An 18,487-nucleotide genomic window follows, 5' to 3' on the forward strand; every position below is an offset into this window, starting at 1 on the left:
AGGAGGAGCTCCTGTGCTCATGATCTCTTCCTTAGTCCCCGTGTACTTCTTCATGCGGCTGCTCATTTGGACCCTTTACAACAGGCTACAATCGTAAGCTTTCCCAAGTCCTGGGCATCATTCAAGCAAATTATCCCACCTGGGGGCAGGGGGTCATGGGAATCTCTGAATTTGTAGTCAGCCTACAAGCAGAAGGGCAGGTAGCTTGGTGACCTGTGTGTGGCATCTGAAGCGGAAGTAATTCTCACAGGACCGTAGCTGCAGGATCCGTGCTAACTCCAGGTAGTTAGTGTCAGAGCTAAATTGTAAGTCACCCAGTTGATGGAGAATTGGAGAGGAGTTGGAGAATCACATACAAACAACCAAACAAACAAACAACAGGAGTTTTAAATGACTGTCTATTGTTGTCATACACAGAAATCAGAGACATTAAGGAGAACATAGAAGGAAGACTTCCTGAATACTGGAAAATGTGTGAAAAAACGGAGTTTCTGAATGGGAAGAAACGTGTGGTTCCTCCATCTGGAGGCCTGTGCAGGTGAATGGGTTCTCCAGATTGTGTAAACAGGAAATCAAAGCCTCTCGTAACACAAGATCTGTCTGTCATCACATTGTTATAATGGAGAATTATAGATACAGTTCACCTCTGTCTACATACATAATGTTGTAACAGAGAATTATAGATACCATTCACTTCAGTAAGGAAACTACTCTTGGTTTCACCCATGAAGGAAGAGCGTTTGTCCCTGAACTGTTTTTTTGTTTGTGTGTTTGTTTTGCTGATGGCAACTTGAAGAAATCTGTGATTTGCAGGAATGGGACATTAACCTGATTTAACACAACTCCTCCCCAGACTGGACCCCACTGTTCCTCTATGCTGATAGTTCCACCACCACCACCACCACCACCACCACCACCACCACCACCACCACCACCACCACCACCAACAACAGTCTGTGACTGTGCTGAGCAGTGAGCACCGACCGCAAGGGCAGAAATTCAAGCTCTACTTTGTAAACCTGACTTTTTTCCTTTTTTGTCCCCCTGCCCCCAGTGATTCTTTTTGTCCTTTTCTCTTTTGAACACTCTGAAACAATTTCAGTTGTGTTATGGAACCCAAGAGAATAGGATTCTAATTTCAAGTGGTATGGACCAGCCCTACAAGCTGAAAGGAGGGGTCAGAGTGGGAACCCAAAAGAAAGACACCACTGAGGAGGACGCGTCAGGGTGACATCAACGAGCAGCCACTCCACCTGGAACAGCTGCTTCCAGTGTTCTTCCCTACTGACACTGTGAAGGGGTTTTGTTTTTAGCAGAAGGCTGTCCCTTACAATAGCTAACAACAATCCATAACGAAGATCTTCTACTTCGGAAACACTTTGCAGCTTATCATTCTAAATGGAAAGAAACGGAATAAAAGTTCCCTTGTAACAAAGTGTCACTTCTTACCTTGGATTTCAAATTCATCAACCTCATCAGCAGAGCCAGAGTCAGAGAGCTGTGCCGAATCACGTGAGCTGAACTGGGAGCTGCTGGAGGTGACCCGAAAGCCTGTTATGTTTAAAAACAAAAATGAATAAACAGGGCAGAAAGAGATCTTGTCCTTCCAGTGTCACAATAAAAGGGACCTGATATGACCTCAACAGAGAGAAATGGAAACTTTCCCTTTAGAAAGTTTCAAGTAAATAGAAAGTACTACTATCTGGGAAGCAAATCTGGGAGGAGTGTTCTTAGGTCTCCTCATATCAGAAAGCTATTTTGGAAGGGAGCTATTCCTTTATTTATACATATACATATATATATTTAGAGCTGGGGTTTCACCATGTTGGCCAGGCAGGTCTCGAACTCCTGGCCTCAAGTGATCCACCCGCCTCGGCCTCCCACAGTGCTGGGATTCCAGGCGTGAGCCACTCTGCCTGGCCTGGAAGGCAGGTATTTCTGATGTGGGAAACGGAGAGACTCTAGGATGAGTATTCCGAGTATGGTAGAAAAAAAGTAAGACTACATAGAAATATCTTTCTGACAGCAGAGGAACCACTGGTTTGGGCACCAGGCCTTATGCTGAAGCTGGGAAAATGTGGGAACAGAAGTGTCCACAGGCTCCACTGACTTCCGTGCTCAGCCTCCTGGTACATGGGGAGCAGGTTCTTGGTGCGGATTTGCTGGCGCCGAAGGCGGATCTTCTGCTTCAGCTCCTGGATCTCTCTGTCACTGTCTTCCTCTTCCACGCCCTCCTCCTCTAGGCACTGGCTCATCATGTTGCACTTCATTAGCTCGATGGCAGCAATTAAGGACTCTGAGATGCTGAAGTGGGCATTCTCCTGGGGGAAGGAGAGCACCACACAGGCAAAGGGTTAGAAGTATTGAATGACATACTCATTATAATGTGGAAAGGGGAGTTTCCAAGATAGGAACTGTTCCCGCCAAGAATACCCTGGAGAAATGGACATTTCTACTACGAGGAAAGCCGATGGCTGGAAAACCTATTCTAGGTTTTCTTCACTCTCTTACTTTGCCAAGCCTGTCCTTTCCTGTCTCATTTCTACATAAAAATATGATAGAGAAGAGGCCCAGGATTTCAATCAGGTTCTTTCCCAAAATCATACATCTGTACACAAAATATTAAAGTAAATGCTATGTCTCAAGATAAAAGTGCTTTGTAGTCTATAAAATGCTACACAGATGTCATTTATTGCTTATCTGAGCCTTAGAACAAAAGATAGAATTTGATTCTGGAAACAGTATTTACCTAAGGTGCCAGAGTCAAGGGAACTGCAATCATGCAGCAAAAACAATGCTGCCAGATGCAGCGGCTCACACCTGTGAATCCCAGCACTCTGGGAGGCCAAGCCCAGGAGTTCAGGACCAGCTTGGGCAACACAGGGAGACCCCCCCATCTCTACAAAAAAAATTAAAAAATAGCCAGGTGTGGTGGCGCGTGTTTGTAGTCCCAGCTACTCGGGAGGCTGAGGCGGGAGGATTGCTCGAGCCCAGGAATTTGAGGCTGTAGTGAGCCATGACCGTGACACTGCACTCCAGCTTAGGTGACAGAGCAAGACTCTTGTCTCAAAAAAACAAAAACACACACACAAACTCGATGCTTCTCTGCCCAGGTTGGCTTCTAAGATAAAATCGCTAATATTTGGGACTCAGTGAGGGGCACATGCTCCCTGCAGAGTTCCTCAGAAACAGAACTTGCTGAGCTTCCCTTTACTGTGAACTCATCTTTACTGTAATCCACCCCCATGTCACTGCTAGATCCCAAAAACCTCATCAGAACAAATGGCACCACAGACCTTCGGACCCAATCTCCCAACTCACGAGCTCTTCAGGAGCCCCCGATTCCCACCTTTTCCAGGTCGGCACAGCTGCCGAAGTCTTGCTCAGAGAGGTAGCTGATGAGGGACTGCCCTTCTGACGGTCTTCGGAACGTGCCTTCCCCTGAGCACAGGTACCGACCACCTTCTGTGGGAAATGGAATGTGGATGAAACAGCCAAGCTTCTTCAGGAAGTCTTAAGCTTTTATCATTAAAGATGCTCCCAAGTCTTCCCAAGTAACTAGGAATTGGAGGTTGGAAGAAGATGTCTACCTTCTAAAAGAATTTCTTGCACTTTAGGAGGCCAAGGTGGGCGGATCACAAGGTCAGGAGTTTGAGACCCGCCTGGCCAACATGGTGAAACCCCATCTCTACTAAAAATACAAAAATCAGCCGGGCACGGTGGCACATGCCTGTAATCAGCTACTCAGGAGGCTGAGGCAGGAGAATCGTCTGAACCTGGGAGGCGGAGGTTGCAGTGAGCCAAGATCGCGCCACTGCACTCCAGCCTGGGCAACAAGAGCAAAACTCTGTCTCAAAAAAAAAAAAGAATTTCTTGGACTCTTAGAATCCCAGAGCACTAAGCCTCTTGGTTGGAAAACGGTGGAATAAACAGACAGAATCCTTCTGCCATCTAAAATTAAAGAGAACATGCTCTCCCTCGTACCATAAAATAAAGAAAAAACAAAATAAAAATGTAGAACTCTGGGCTGGGAAGCAGAAAAGGACACAAATGGCTTCCTCCTCTGCATGATTTCCACGTAGTCTGTCTGCTGGTTACTAAGCCCAGATACTCCAAGGCCTCTTTTCAAGGTCCATCCCATCCACTCAGAGAGCCATTCCATCTGGACCAGCCGACGTACCCGGTGCCAACACCCAGCGTGTGAGAGAGGGTGGGACCCGCACTCCGAGAGCCATTCCATCTGGACCAGCCGACGTGCCCGGTGCCAACACCCAGCACGTAAGAGAGGGTGGGACCTGCACTCCGAGAGCCATTCCATCTGGACCAGCCGACGTGCCCGGTGCCAACACCCAGCGTGTGAGAGAGGGTGGGACCCGCACTCCGAGAGGAGCAAGAGAAATGGCAGAGCATTGTGATTTCTGGCACAGGGGTTAAAAATGACAAAAGAGCGACTGACACTGTAACAGTGTGTACCCTCCGGAGAGCTGAGATGAACCCCCAAACTCAGAGCTTAGCAGGCACAAGAGGTGAGCAGAGACAAGATACAATTTTAGCCCTGGCCTTCCTAGTACTCACCATATTCCATGTACAGAGAGCTGGGTGTGCTGACCTCACTGCTTTGACCAGAGTAGGGCAAGGGGCCTCTCAACTTTGCCTTATCGTTGCAGGATTCTAACGACGATGACCACCAGCGAGTAAAAACACATACGAAATGAGCAACAGATGCATTCCCAACTTTGGAGTTTCAACATTTAACTGCACCCCTTCCCAAAGCCCTCCCAAGCAGGAGAGAGGTGGCACACCAACGGAACAGCCCAAGGGTACAGAAACACAGGGAGGGAAGGAGATGGCAGGTCAGTACATTCTAAGTGGAAAAGAAGAAACGTGATCCGGAATGGGGCAACATAAAGGAAAGAATCAAATCAAAATGGATTCATGGAATTTGCTTCTCTTTCCTTACGTCTTTTAACCAAACATTACAGGAATATCAGCTGATTTCTATCCTCTTGACAAACCAATTTAGAAAAGTCTTTAGATGGTAAAACAAAGACAAGTGCATTGAAACTTTTTTGACATCTTGACAGGTTTTAAAGTAACATCAGAAGATTTACATTCACTAAGGAAATGAAATGCAGCAGCATCCTAAAAAGAAGCATCAATGCAGTGCTGGAGAAGCCCAGGGAGAGGGCCCTGTAAGCAAAGGGCTCCATTACGGGGCTCGGCCCGTCCTTACTGAAGAAGGGAGGGAGGGAAGGCTGGCAAGACAGACAATGCCTGGGACAGGAAGAGCAAGAGCTGGGAGGGAGAACAGTAGCAGGCAGGGTTTGCAGGAATGAGAAACTGATATTCTTCACAAGCAAACACAACATTTCCAGGACCACAGAAGGAAAAACAGGTGGAAAAGCAGGTGGGTGCTTGAAAACGAGCAGGATGCTGTGGGAGAGTGAATGACCGAGCTGCATCTAACCCATTTCCCCGACAGATGGTACCAACTTGCTCCTCTCACAAAAAATGCTACTCTGTGCAAAAGACAATTTTGTGTTCTTCTTGGGCCTCAAAGACTTCTGGTAGCCCTGGCCGTGGGCTCTGTTCCTTCCTACTGAACTGAGGACAAACTAGTAGTCGCCATGATGCCTTGGTAAAAAACCATGACATGACTTGGAAGGGACCTTCGAGATTCCCAAACAGCACACAACACAAACTCCACCACGATCTTAACCTCTTTACAGCATGTGGCCATTCAGCCTTTACTTACTGAGTTCACTACCTCCTAATGCCACCATTTGACTAATTCTCAGAATTCCCTTAACACTCACTTGTTGTCTGCCTTCTTACAATTTCTTATCTCCTTAAGAAGAACGCTATTCTAAATGATGGTCCTACAGACTTTATTCCTCTTTAACCATCTGTTTTCCAAGCTAACATACCCAATGGCCTCACCCACTTCCAGGAGGCCACGGCTTTCAGCCGTCTCTCACTACTCTGCCTTGCAGACACATTCCAGTGTTCCTCTCCATGAATCATGGTACCCAGGATGGAACACAAATCTCAGTTTGAACACCACCATGAACACCAAGGAAACAGACTGAAACCACTAGAAAAATCCTAAACAATAGCTGGAATGGGGTGCAGGGATTTATAGGGAAATGAAAACAGGTGAAAGAAAAAGGAAATGGAACTGCAGGAGAGGGAAAAAAACAAAAAAACCAAACATGCAAGTATATCTAAGACCACAGAAAGGGGATAAAATACATTCTGGTGTTAATTCAAGGAAAAAAAAGTAATCCATAGGAAATATTCAGTTGTAAGAAAAATTCTGGGCCGGGTGTGGTGGATCACGCCTGTAATCCCAGCACTCAGGAGGCCAAGACAGGAGGATCACTTGAAGCCAGGAGTTCAAGACCAACCTAGGCAACGCGGTGAAACCCTGTCTCTACAAAAAAAAAAAAAAAGGAAAAAAATTTTAAAAAGGAAAAAGAAGTCTGCCACTGATTCATCATGATGCCTCAGACAAATAGCAGGCCTCAGTTTCACCTTTGGGCAAAACTGAATTGATAAGTCTTGACTCTGCCTCCCAGAAGCTGTTGAGAGACTGAACGAGGCATTTGGAACTGTGTATAGAAAACACATCACATGAAATACTGGTACCATTTTATAGACAGTTCCAAGCATCACAACAAGACCAGGCTAGCCAGACTTGATTTGACACCAGACTGAAGGAGGTTCTGAACTAAGAAAGGTGGTCACAGAGCAGAACAAAGAGGAGGTGGAGGACCGATTCCCAAACCTGCAATGGGATCTTCAACTATAATGGTGATATTCCTGGGGCCTCCTGCAGGTAGACAGACAGGTGCAGAGGAGAGTCCAGATAGAGCAATGAGAATACAGAGAGAGAAAAAAAGTGTCCTAAATTTTACCCAGCAGAAGTGGGGATGGAACTCCCAAGAGGAAACCCCAGTTGTGAAGGACGGATGGCTTGTCCAAGAAGAAGCTGCGCGTGACCCATGTTTCCTCAGATCCTCTGCACACATTTTCGTTGGCTCCCTTTTTCCAGTGCAGGATTCCACTGGAATCCATATGGATTCAAGAATGGGGCGGGAAAGTGTTACATGCTCAAAGGCCAGTGGCTTGGAGTACGGCAGACATCAGGCCTGCAGCAGGAGATGTGAAGTGAGGGTCCAGCCCACTCATCTTCACATCTAAGAAAGCTCATGGGAAGACAGGCTTTGATTTGGAGATTCTTCTCCTCAAGATTTCCAACAAGTTAAATCACATTCTTGAGGGAAAACAGAGACAAAAGTTTGTAATTCTGAAGGTTTCAGATGAGGGCCTTAGCTCTCACCTTTCCAGAAATTACAAAGAGAAAGCAATGCTATCTCCAGTTGCTAAAGAAAACGCCCCCTTTTTTTTTAGGTCCTTGAATGTTTCACATTTTATTTTTATATTTTATTTCTGGGGCTTTCCTGACCCAGAATGGCTTTGAGCACAAAGCTCCATGCTGTACTTCCTCTTATGCAGATCCTACTACAAACAAAACCCAACCAAAGCCTGCCGGATACCACAAGCCAGGAAGGATGATGGCAGGGAGATGGCAAAAGCAAGGAGCCCCACCTTCCCCACGAGTAGGCTGCCCCTGCTATCAGCTGGTGTTTGGTGAGGGAGGTCCCAGCCACCAGGGCCTCCTTATCTGACTGCCTCTCAGCCTGAATCAGTGATGCGGCCGTCAGCCCCACCTACTCAGTTGCTGGATCACATCACCCTATACTCACTATAGCCTTCGTTTTAATTAGAAACCCCAGTATCTCTCTGCCTCTCTCACACTGGTATTATTACACCCTAGCCAAACTTCTAAGACGTCACAGGAAATGACAGAACTTAATGGGATTATTTTTAAAGCTCAGTAATACTTTCCTCAATCCAAGAGATACTTTGAAAACTCACACTGCGATGAGTCACGCTATCCTCTGATGTTACCAAACTAGTAAAGAATCCAGGAAAACATTTAATATTAGCAATGTATAAAGAAACAAACATAAATAGACTTAGAGATTTTGAGTCTTGGTATTTCGTTATAAACCTCTTTCATTACAAAGCAAGATGTCATATCGTCAGAAACAGAACATCTCTTTCTGGCATCTGAAAAGTCCCCATAACAAGCCCTCTCTCACTCTCAATTCAGGGTCATCTTGCTAACTAGCAGCTGGGGATCCTCGTTACCTGGAGCTCCTCTGGAGGCGATGCTGGTATCCGAATGGGAGCGAATATGGCTTTTCTTTGCCCCACTGGTGATGGTGAGTGTCTGCCCCTCTGAGAAGCTGGACCTGCGGAGGACACTGGACAGCTGGCTCTCCCCACCTCCCTCCTGGTCCCCTAAGGAAGAGGCAGCAGAATCTGGCTTCTGGGAGCTGCTGGAGGAGAACAAATTGGAACTGCTGCTCTCGGCATTGCTGCTGTGACTCTGACAGCTGGCAGTCCGGCCTCGGGGGTCCAAGTTGCCAATGGCCAGGTACTCAGGCCCTTCACTGGCATCACCGGGGGAATCATTCTGGCTGCTGACCCAGGATGCCTCTATGGGGCTGGTCAGAGTACTGGAGCTCATTTCATTTGGGGTCAAAGGGGAATCCCTGGCTAGTGCAGAGGCTGAAACTGGGGGGGCTTGGATGGTTTGATCCTCTGCTGGTGAGACGTGCCCTCTGCTTTCTTGAGGTTTCCGGGGAGGGCCAGAGAGTGAAAAGGAAGTAGATCTTCTCTCTAGAATATAAAAGGAAATGGTAAGGGGAGCAAGGGTGAGGTGGAATCCTGCAGTATGTATGAAGGACTGGGTGACCAGGACATACGATGTCACCTCAGAAACGGCAAGTCAAATAAAGTATAAAATTATTTAGAAGCAGCTCAGTCAAGAGTATGGGCTCCTGAGACAGTGCTTTATTGCTTATTAGTATGCATTCCTCATCTGAAAAATGAGCAGTAAGAGGACTGTTTGAAGGCTCGAATGGGATAACACATACACACTGAATACCACAGAGCCTAGTACATGGTTGGCAATCATTCAATGTTAGCTAGTATTGAAATGCCTTCTTGGCAATGTGGATTAGAAACCCAGGGGAATCTACAAACATCTCTCTCTTCTGTTACTTCATGATTCTACTGAATTATTTCAAGCTAGTCACTATATAACTTATAAAGATGTCCTTTATTAAGAAAAACTGTACCAACCCAAGGCTCAATTTTCCAAGCCTGTGAGCAACCACAAAGTCTTCTTACTTTCCAGGGCTGGGGATAAATGTAATGACCACTTTTTCCTGTCCCCATACCTGAGCCATTGTTGGGCACGGATTGATGGAGGCTAGAGAAGGACCCAAAGTAGGAATGCTGAGCATAGCTGGTTGGAGGGGTGTATGTGGAACTGGGCAGGGCTGTCAGGCTCTGGCTCTTTGTCACCAGGAGTGGGCTCTCGTGCTTTCTGGCAAACTAAAAGGCAAAACAAAACCAAAAAAATGTGTCAGAGTTAAGGACAAAGGGCCTCAGAGTGGGGGCAACGCAGTGCTGCCGAAATGCCGTAGAAGCTACCTTTGCAGTAGGCCTGGACTTTAGCCAGAGCCTGTAGATACAGCAAGGCTACCTTCTACTATAGTATGTAATTTACCACTGTGAAACCACAGCTTCTGCACTGGACTCCTTCCAGGTGTTAAACCAGGAGTACTTTATTACAGAGGCAGCACAACAAAGTGCTTATGTATGTGGAATCAGAAGTCAGACAGACTAGGGTTCAAATCCAGGCCCTGACACTTATCAGCTATTTGATCCAAATTTTGGACCACGTATCTACTCCGTGCCTCGCAGCCTCCTTTATAAAATGAGATCAACGCCCACTTCACAGGGTTATGAAGATTCAGTAAGATGATACATTTACTATACATAGCACCGTGCTGGCACGTAGAAAGTATTGAATGGATAGTAACCAACAATCAAAATTAAACGAATCAGGCCGGGTGCAGTGCCTCACGCCTGTAATCCCAGCACTTCGGGAGGCCAAGGCGGGTGGATCACTTGAGGTTAGAAGATCGAGACCAACCTGGCCAACATGGTGAAACCCCGTCTCTACTAAAAATACAAAAATTAGCCAGGCGTGGTGGCGTGCACCTGTAATCCCGGCTACTCGGGAGGCTGAGACAGGAGAAACACTTGAACCTGGGAGGCGGAGGCTGCAGTGAGCTGAGATCATGACACTGCACTCCAGCCTGGGCAACAAAGTAAAGACTCTGTCTCTAATAATAATAATAATAATAATAATTAATTAATTAAAAGAATCTGGAGAGATAGGGGATCTGCTTCTCTAAGAAGTGGGGACTCTGATTCCATTCTAGCTAAGGCACTGACTGGAGTATTAGTGATTAATTTTAGGCAACAAATTTTCTTTGTACTATAAAATTTTCTTTACATCAAAGAAAAAAACATGAAAAAACTGACCCAGTGTAACTTAAGCTATGCCAGGTCTGACACTAAACCCTACCCAATTCAGAACCATCCCTCTTTTCCCCAGATCTTTGTCAAAGCTTGGTATCCTTTGTCAAAAGATACCACAGGTTTAGCCGGGCACGGTGGCCCACGCTTGTAATCCCAGCACTTTCGGAGGCCGAGGCGGGCGGATCACGAGGTCAGGAGATCGAGACCACGATGAAACCCCGTCTCTACTAAAAATACAAAAAATTAGCCAGGCGTGGTGGCGGGCGCCTGTAGTCCCAGCTACTCGGGAGGCTGAGGCAGGAGAATGGCATGAACCCGGGAGGCAGAGCTTACAGTGAGCCGAGATTGCGCCACTGCACTCCAGCCTGGGCACCAGAGCGAGACTCCGTCTCAAAAAAAAAAAAAAAAAAAAAAAGATACCACAGGTTTAACAAAATCTACCTCCCCACTCCCCAGCTTAGGTCTACTAAGCACAAGACCTAGGCCTAGACTTTCTACTTCAATAAGTACTTAATGGTACCTCCCCTTCTCCAAGCATTTTAAATGAAAGCCGGCCGGGCGCGGTGGCTCAGGCCTGTAATCCCAGCACTTTGGGAGGCCGAGGCGGGAGGATCACGAGGTCAGGAGATCGAGACCATCCTGGCCAACATGGTGAAACTCTGTCTCTGCTAAAAATACAAAAAAATAGCTGGGTATGGTGGTGGGCGCCTGTAATCCCAGCTACTTGGGAGGCTGAGGCACAAGAATCGCCTGAACCCAGGAGATAGAGGTTGCAGTGAGCTGAGATTGTGCCACTGCAGTCCAGCCTGGGCAACAGAGTGAGACTCTGTCTCAAAAAAAAAAAAAAAAAAAAAAAAAAAAAAAAATGCAAGCCTTTCAGCTCAAAAAAATGGCTAAGTGAAAAAACAGTTTGCTGTAGAGGGTTACATCCTGCTGAGCTCCAGGGACCCAGCATAGATGTGGATAATTCCTTGTCCCCTTTACCATGGACGCGTCGATCTGAGCCAGGAGACGGGGGTTGTTCTGTTCCACTGCTTCCAGGCACTGCAGCATGGCCGTGACGTGAGCGTCACTTAGCAGGAAGGCAGCATCTGGGGAGAGAAAAGCTGCCACAGTGATAGAGCCCAACAGGGAGCCTTGAGAGAAGCTTGAGGAAGGAGAAAGGGAGGGGTAAGGATGAATGAGGAGGAGGGTGAAGGGAGATCAGAAACAAAGTAGAGGAGAGGCTGAAGAAAGCGAGGTGCAGCAAAGTGGCCGGGACAAGAGGCTTCAACGTCAGAAAAATCCAGATTTGAATCCTGGCTCTGAGTGACTTTGGCCAAGTCACCTAACCACCTGGAGCCCTGTGGATTGGAAACAGTAGCACCAATGCCCAACTCTCAGGGCTGCTGTGAAGATACTGGACAGCAGTGACGGGCACGCAGGAAACTCCTGGTAAATGGTGGCTATTCTTACGGCTTGTGTGTGTGGCCGTAGGGGACGACCTTAACATAAAGTTGGATTGTGTCTTACTTGGGAGGTGAGAGGTAAGTCTAGATATATGTTTCTGAGTAGAATCCCTATGGCATCAAGTGAAAAACAGGAGGCCCTGCCGGGCACAGTGGTCACATCTGTAATCCCAGCACTTTGGGAGGCCGAAGCGGGCAGATCACCTGAGGTTGGGAGTTCGAGACCTGCCTGACCAACATGAAGAAACCCCATCTCTACTAAAAATACAAAATTAGCTGGACGTGGTGGCGCATGCCGGTAATCCCAGCTACTGGGGAGGCTGAGGCAGGAGAATCGCTTGAACCCAGGGGGTGGAGGTTGCAGTGAGCCGAGATCATGCCATTGCACTCCAGCCTGGGTGACAAGAGCGAAAGTCCATCTCAAAAAAAAAAAAAAAAAAAGAAAAATAGGAGGCCCTGGTAGTAGAGGGACAGGATAGTGAGGTGGGTGACAACGAGCAAGCACAGACGACAACCCTAAGTGGCCTCCACCTACCTGTGTAGAATTTTCTGATATACTGTCTATCCCCGAGCAGGGGCCGGAGCTGGGCTGAGAGGCAGTGGCACTGCAGGCTGTGCTGCAGCCACAGCTCGGCAACAGCAGGTTCACTCACACCATCAGCACTGCTCTGGCCGTTCTCGTGCAAGCTGATGAACTGGGAAGCAAAGGGGTATGAGTCAAAATACACGTCCTGGTAGATACAGCAAGATTGAGGCCTAATGACCTGAGAACTAAATTGAGACAGGTAAGGGAAATGCTTTGAAAGGCTTCATCCTGGGTCCCATGTATGCAGGCGTTTTTGAAAGTAACAAAACTTTTTTCCCTTCCCCAGAGGAGAAAAAGTGGCCTGGACCAATGGGTTTGCATGTTTTTTTTTTTAAGCAAATAAAGTCGGTCCCTACAGGGATAATTAATTTCCTTTCCTCAGCTGATAGGCAACTTGACATATTCCCTCCTCGGAGCCTAGAAGATTCTTCTGACAGAGCTTCAAACAGTGAAGAGCCACAGCTCTGCCAGTACAGCCGCTCTGCTCTCACTCTTACCTTCTCCACGTGAAGGGCTGCATGAGGACTGAGCCACCGGATGTCTTTCACGAACTGCCAGTAATCAGTCTGGCGGCGGCACGCCTGCGAAGGGAGCACACACGATGAGCAAGTCACGACCATTCTGGACCAGATCTAGTTCTAGGGTTGGCATTCAGAGACAGGAAAAGGACCACAACCTTCCCTTGCCTCATCAAAGGTTCTTAGCAGCAATCAAAGGAATACACACAGAGGCCAGGGGTGGTGGCTCACACCTGTAAACCCAGCACTTCAGGAGGACTGCTTGAGTCCAGGTAGACTGGCCCATCTCTACAAACAATTTAAAGCTTACCCCGAGTGGTGGGACATGCCTTAGTCCCAGCTACTCAGGAGGCTGAGGTGGGAGAATCACTTGAGCCTGGGAGGTCAAAGCTGCAGTGAGCCATGATTGTGCCACTGCACTCCTGCCCAGGCAACAGAGTGAGACCCTAACTCAGAAAAAAAAAAAAAAAAATAGGAATACTACACTTGACATGTTTACCCTTTTAAAGAATAATTGTTAAAGATGATTTTAATCATTCTTTTGAACAGGTAATATATGCATATGATATACAAGGTTTACAGTAAAAATAATGTTTTCTTTTTCTTTTTTTTTTTTTTGAGACAGAGTCACTCTGTCGCCCAGGCTGGAGTGCAGTGGCATGATCTCAGCTCACTGCAACCTCCACCTCCCAGGTTGCAGCGATTCTCATGCCTCGGCCTCTGGAACAGCTAGAACTACAGGCACACGACACCACGCCTGGCTAATCTCTGTATTTTTAGTAGAGATGGGGTTTTACCATGTTGGCCAGGCTGGTCTCAAACTCTGAGCCTCAAGTGATCTGCCCGCCTTGGGTCATTTGTGTTGGGATTACAGGCATGAGCCACCGTACCCGGCTAAAAATAATGTTTTCTACTCCTTTCTCTCTACCGTTCTGTTTTCTAAAAAATAATTCTTAAAACTGGTCAAGAGCTATTTGTTAAAAGCCAGAGCTGGATGTCTTTAGCCCCTACTGCAAAAGCAAAATCAAATACGGAAACATCTACTTTTCCACGCCACCCAGGTCAGGAAAGAGCTGTGGAGGCAAAGAAATGCCCAGACCAGATGAAATGGTCTCGCACTGGGACAGGCCTCAACATGCAAAATGTCTGTACCATAACAACCCAATTGTTGTTTTTCGATAACCTTTTCTGAGACTACTGGGTAGGGATTAAAACTAAAATCTAAATAATTAAAAATATATAGAGCTAGCACAAGTATCAAGAGACAGACAAGGCCAGGCACGATGGTTCACGCCTGTAATCTCAGCACTTTGGGAGGCCGAGGCGGGCGGATCACTTGAGCCCAGAGTTTGAGACCAGCCTGGGCAACATAGCGAAACCTCATCTCTACTAAAAATCCAAAACGTTGGCCAGGTGTGGTGGCACTTGTCTGCAGTCCCAGCTACTTGGGAGGCTGAGGTGGGAGGATCCACCAGAGCCCAGGAGGCAGAGGTTGCAGTGAGCCGAGATCGTGCTACTACACCCCAGCCTGGATGACAGACAGAGATCCTGTCTTAAAAAACAAACAAAAAAAGAGACAAAGACCAATCAATGGAACAAAATAAACAGCCTGAAGAAGAACTTAAGATATATCAGAACTTAATACATGATCAAAAACCACCTCAACAGTCAGAGGTGCTTCTTTCTAGAAAGTCTTTCTTCTCGCCTCTACACTGGGAGGGTAGAAGTGAGAACCGGAAATGTCACATGTGCAGGCTCTTTGGACAATAAACATCATGAAGACCTTTAGTATTCTGGTGGTAGTGTGGCAGGGATTCTGGTATCTGGTTGAGTGGATTTTAAGTGGCCAGCCAGGGCTGGGCAGCCGTGGGATATCAACTCCAGCATGTCTCTTGATTATGTCATTTTTAAGAGAAAAGCATGTAAAATTGTGGCCCGGTGCGGTGGCTCAGGCCTGTAATCCCAGCACTTTGGGAGGCCGAGGCGGGCGGATCATGAGGTCAGGAGATCGAGACCACGGTGAAACCCCGTCTCTACTAAAAATACAAAAAAATTAGCTGGGTGTGGTGGCGGGTGCCTGTAGTCCCAGCTACTTGGGAGGCTGAGGCAGGAGAATGGCGTGAACCCGGGAGGCGGAGCTTGCAATGAACTGAGATCGCGCCACTGCACTCCAGCCTGGGTGACAGAGCAACACTCCGGTCTCAAAAAAAAAAAAAAAAAGAAAAGAAAAGCATGTAAAATTGGTTTCTTTTCTTCAGACATAATTTTAAACTAACTTAAACCCTTAAACTACTTTTTCATTGGGGAAAAAAATGGAAAAATTGATTATTCAAGAAATATTGTTGAGAAAATTGGCTGGCTAGAAGTAGACCAATTTAGGCATTCTCCTCAAATCATATAAAGTAAATATGATTTATTTTATAAATTCCAGAATAAATTCCAGCTGTATTGAAGAGTTAAAAAGGAAAAAGGAAACTACAAATCCACTAAGAAAAGTAAGGGTATTGGATTTCTATGCAGATAAAACTTTCAATGTTTAAAAGCAGAAGTGCAAATCAAGCCGGGCACAGGGGCTTACACCTGTAATCCCAACACTTTGGGAGGCTGAGGTAGGAGGATCACCTGAGTCAGGAGAAGTTCGAGACCAGCCTGGTCAACATGGTGAAACCCTGTCTCTATTAAAGATACAAAAATGAGCCAGGCGTGGGGTACATGCCTGTAGTCCCAGCTACTCGGGAGGCTGAGGCAGGAGAATCACTTGAGCCTAGGAGGTGAAGGTTGCAGTGAGCTGAGATCAAGCCACTGTGCTTCAGCTTAGGCAACAGTGCAATACTATGTCTCATAAAAAAAAAAAATAATAATGCAAGTAATGATTCAGCAGGTCTTTCCTTGCTACAAAAGTGCAAATCATAAAGGAACAGAGAGAGGGATAAATTTTATTAATAAATTTCTTTACATAAAAAAAGAATGTTTAGCATTTTTTATAATAGCAAATAAAGAAAAATATGTAAACAACTTTTTTTTTTTTCCAAGACGGAGTCTTGCTCTGTCACCCAGGCTGGAGTGCAATGGTGCGATCTCGGCTCACTGAAACCTCTGCCTCCTGGGTTCAAGCGATTCTCCTGCCTCAGCCTCCCGAGTAGCGGGGATTACAGGTGCCCGCCACCATGCCTGGCTACTTTTTGTATTTTTAGTAGAGATGGGGTTTCACCATGTTGGCCAGGCTGGTCTCGAACTCCTGAACTCAGGTGATCCACCTACCTCAGCCTCCCAAGGTGCTGGGATTACAGGCGTGAGCCACCGCACCCGGCCTATATGTAAACAACTTGAACATTTATCAGTAGAGTACTGATTAAATTAGGGTACACATGTAATATATACACATTAAAAACAATGCTACAAAGAAAAAAAAAGACTACAGTGGTAGACTCAAAAAAAAAAAAAAAAAGAGCAATGCTATATTCTTTGCTGAAAGAATGACTTTCCAATTCTCCCGACCTTGACAAAGAAGCACTCAAGTTGGGTATAGATAATTCTCTAGAATAAACATGCACTTTTCTCCCACCGATTGAGTTGTGGCTTACCAAGAATCAGTTATTTTTGTTCCCAAACCTATTCCTGTCAGTTGTACTTGTTATAATTTCACATTTGAAGTAATGATTATGCACACTGAAGAAATGACTGTATTTATAAACACTACTATGCTCTGAAAAGCCTTTTCAATAAAGGTAAGTCACTATAAAAAGTTGATACCGAATTAGGTGGAGGCAAGACGATTTTCAGAAGTTAGGGGAAAAACAAAAAATGAAAATTTTATATTCATACTACAGGATTTTTTAAATTGCTGGCTCAGTATAAAAGAAATTGAAACTGGAAATTCTATCTGATGTGAGGGGCATAGTTTATATAAGAAAGATGATACAGACTCCATCAGTGGGCCCATACTCACAGAATAGGCTTTGACCCAGTATCCTAAGATTGTTGAATAGATATAAATTTGTTTTAAATTAAAATAAGATGTTTGAGTTACATATATTATCATTACTTGATTTCCCTCACTTCATCAATCAGTTAGTGATCTAGATCATGTTGCATCAGAAGTTTTTTCCTGTTCTTATCGAAAAATGGTGTGGAGTTCACAGGGTAAATAAATAAATGAACAAATGTTTGAATGTTGAGGAAAAAACCACCACCATCACCACCACCACCAACAGATGCTGTGAGAATGAGGAACTACCCGCTACCATAATGAGAAGCTACTACGGGTTTTTTTTTTTCTTTGAGACGGAGTTTCTCTGTTGCCCAGGCTGGAGTGCAATGGCGCGATCTCAGCTCACCGCAACCTCCACCTACCAGATTCAAGCAATTCTCCTGCCTCAGCTTCCCGAGTAGCTGGGATTACAGGCATGCACCACCATGCCCGGCTAGTTTTGTATTTTTAGTAGAGACGGGGTTTCTCCATGTTGGTCAGGCTGGTCTCAAACTCCCCACCTCAGGTGATCCGCCTGCCTCTGCCTCCCAAAGTGCTGAGATTACAGGTGTGAGCCACCGTGCCCGGCCTGAAAAGCTACTATATTAAAACTGAGTGGTGATGGCAAATAAACAGAGAACACACCAGAATAGAAATGGAGAAGTTGATACAAATGCATAGGAAATTAAATACATTCCAAATAAATTACAGATAGAACAATTTGAATGTAAAAAACTAAGCCATAAAAGTAATAGACAAAACCATGGGAAAACATTCTTAATAACAGCAGAGTAGGCTGGGTGTGGTGGCGCACGCCCATAATCCCAGCACTTTGGGAGGCCGAGGCAGGCGGATCACTTGAAGTCAGGAGTTCGAGACCAGCCTGGCCAATATGTGAAACCCTGTCTCTACTAAAAATACAAAAATTAGCTGGGCGTGGTGGTGTGCACCTGTAATCCCAGCTCCTCGAGAAGCTGAGACAAGAGAATTGCTTGAACCCAGGAGGCGGAGGTTGCAGTGAGCTGAGATCGCGCCACTGCACTCCAGCCTGGGCAAGAGTGAGACTCTGTCTCAAAAAAAAAAAAAAAAAAAAAAAAAAATCACACAGTAGAAAAGCCCTTTCTAAGCACCACACAAAGCCCTAAGAGAAGTCATAAAAGAACTGATTAATTTGACTTACTAAAAGTCAGATATTTTGGCACAGTAAAAGCCACCATAAGAAATGTCAAAAGACGGCTGGGCGTGGTGGCCCACGCCTGTAATCCCAGCACTTTGGGAGGCTGAGGTGGGTGGATCACCTGAGGTCAGGAGTTCAAGACCAGCCTGACCAGCATAGTGAAACCCCATCTCTACTGAAAATACAAAATTAGCTGGGCATGGTGGCACATGCCTGTAATCCCAGCTACTTGGGAGGCTGAGGCAGGAGAATCGCTTGAACCCCAGAGTCAGAGGCTGTGGTGAGCTGGGATTGTGCCATTGCACTCCAGCCTAGGTAACA

At 46.1% G+C, this 18,487-nt stretch overlaps 1 protein-coding gene across 14 annotated transcripts in view; it reads right to left on the reverse strand.

Moving 5' to 3' along the window:
- The window catches only part of RUBCN (rubicon autophagy regulator), a 77,957-nt gene that overhangs the window by 19,586 nt on the left and 39,884 nt on the right, over positions 1-18,487 (reverse strand). For 6 of the 14 annotated variants that reach the window (XM_063622128.1, XM_063622123.1, XM_063622122.1 and 3 more), the window contains 10 exons: positions 12,999-13,082; positions 12,451-12,610; positions 11,452-11,558; positions 9,315-9,471; positions 8,218-8,751; positions 6,788-6,832; positions 4,576-4,671; positions 3,350-3,465; positions 2,111-2,321; positions 1,450-1,551 (listed from right to left, as the gene is read on the reverse strand). In XM_063622128.1, the coding sequence (XP_063478198.1) occupies positions 1,450-1,551; positions 2,111-2,321; positions 3,350-3,465; positions 4,576-4,671; positions 6,788-6,832; positions 8,218-8,751; positions 9,315-9,471; positions 11,452-11,558; positions 12,451-12,610; positions 12,999-13,082 (1,612 nt within the window). The remainder of the gene's footprint in view (positions 1-1,449; positions 1,552-2,110; positions 2,322-3,349; positions 3,466-4,575; positions 4,672-6,787; positions 6,833-8,217; positions 8,752-9,314; positions 9,472-11,451; positions 11,559-12,450; positions 12,611-12,998; positions 13,083-18,487) is intronic. The other 8 variants (XM_063622130.1, XM_063622126.1, XM_063622125.1 and 5 more) reach the window with 3 other exon arrangements.

The sequence above is a fragment of the Symphalangus syndactylus genome, chromosome 17 (genome assembly GCF_028878055.3).
Source record: "Symphalangus syndactylus isolate Jambi chromosome 17, NHGRI_mSymSyn1-v2.1_pri, whole genome shotgun sequence".
Lineage (NCBI taxonomy): Eukaryota > Metazoa > Chordata > Mammalia > Primates > Hylobatidae > Symphalangus > Symphalangus syndactylus.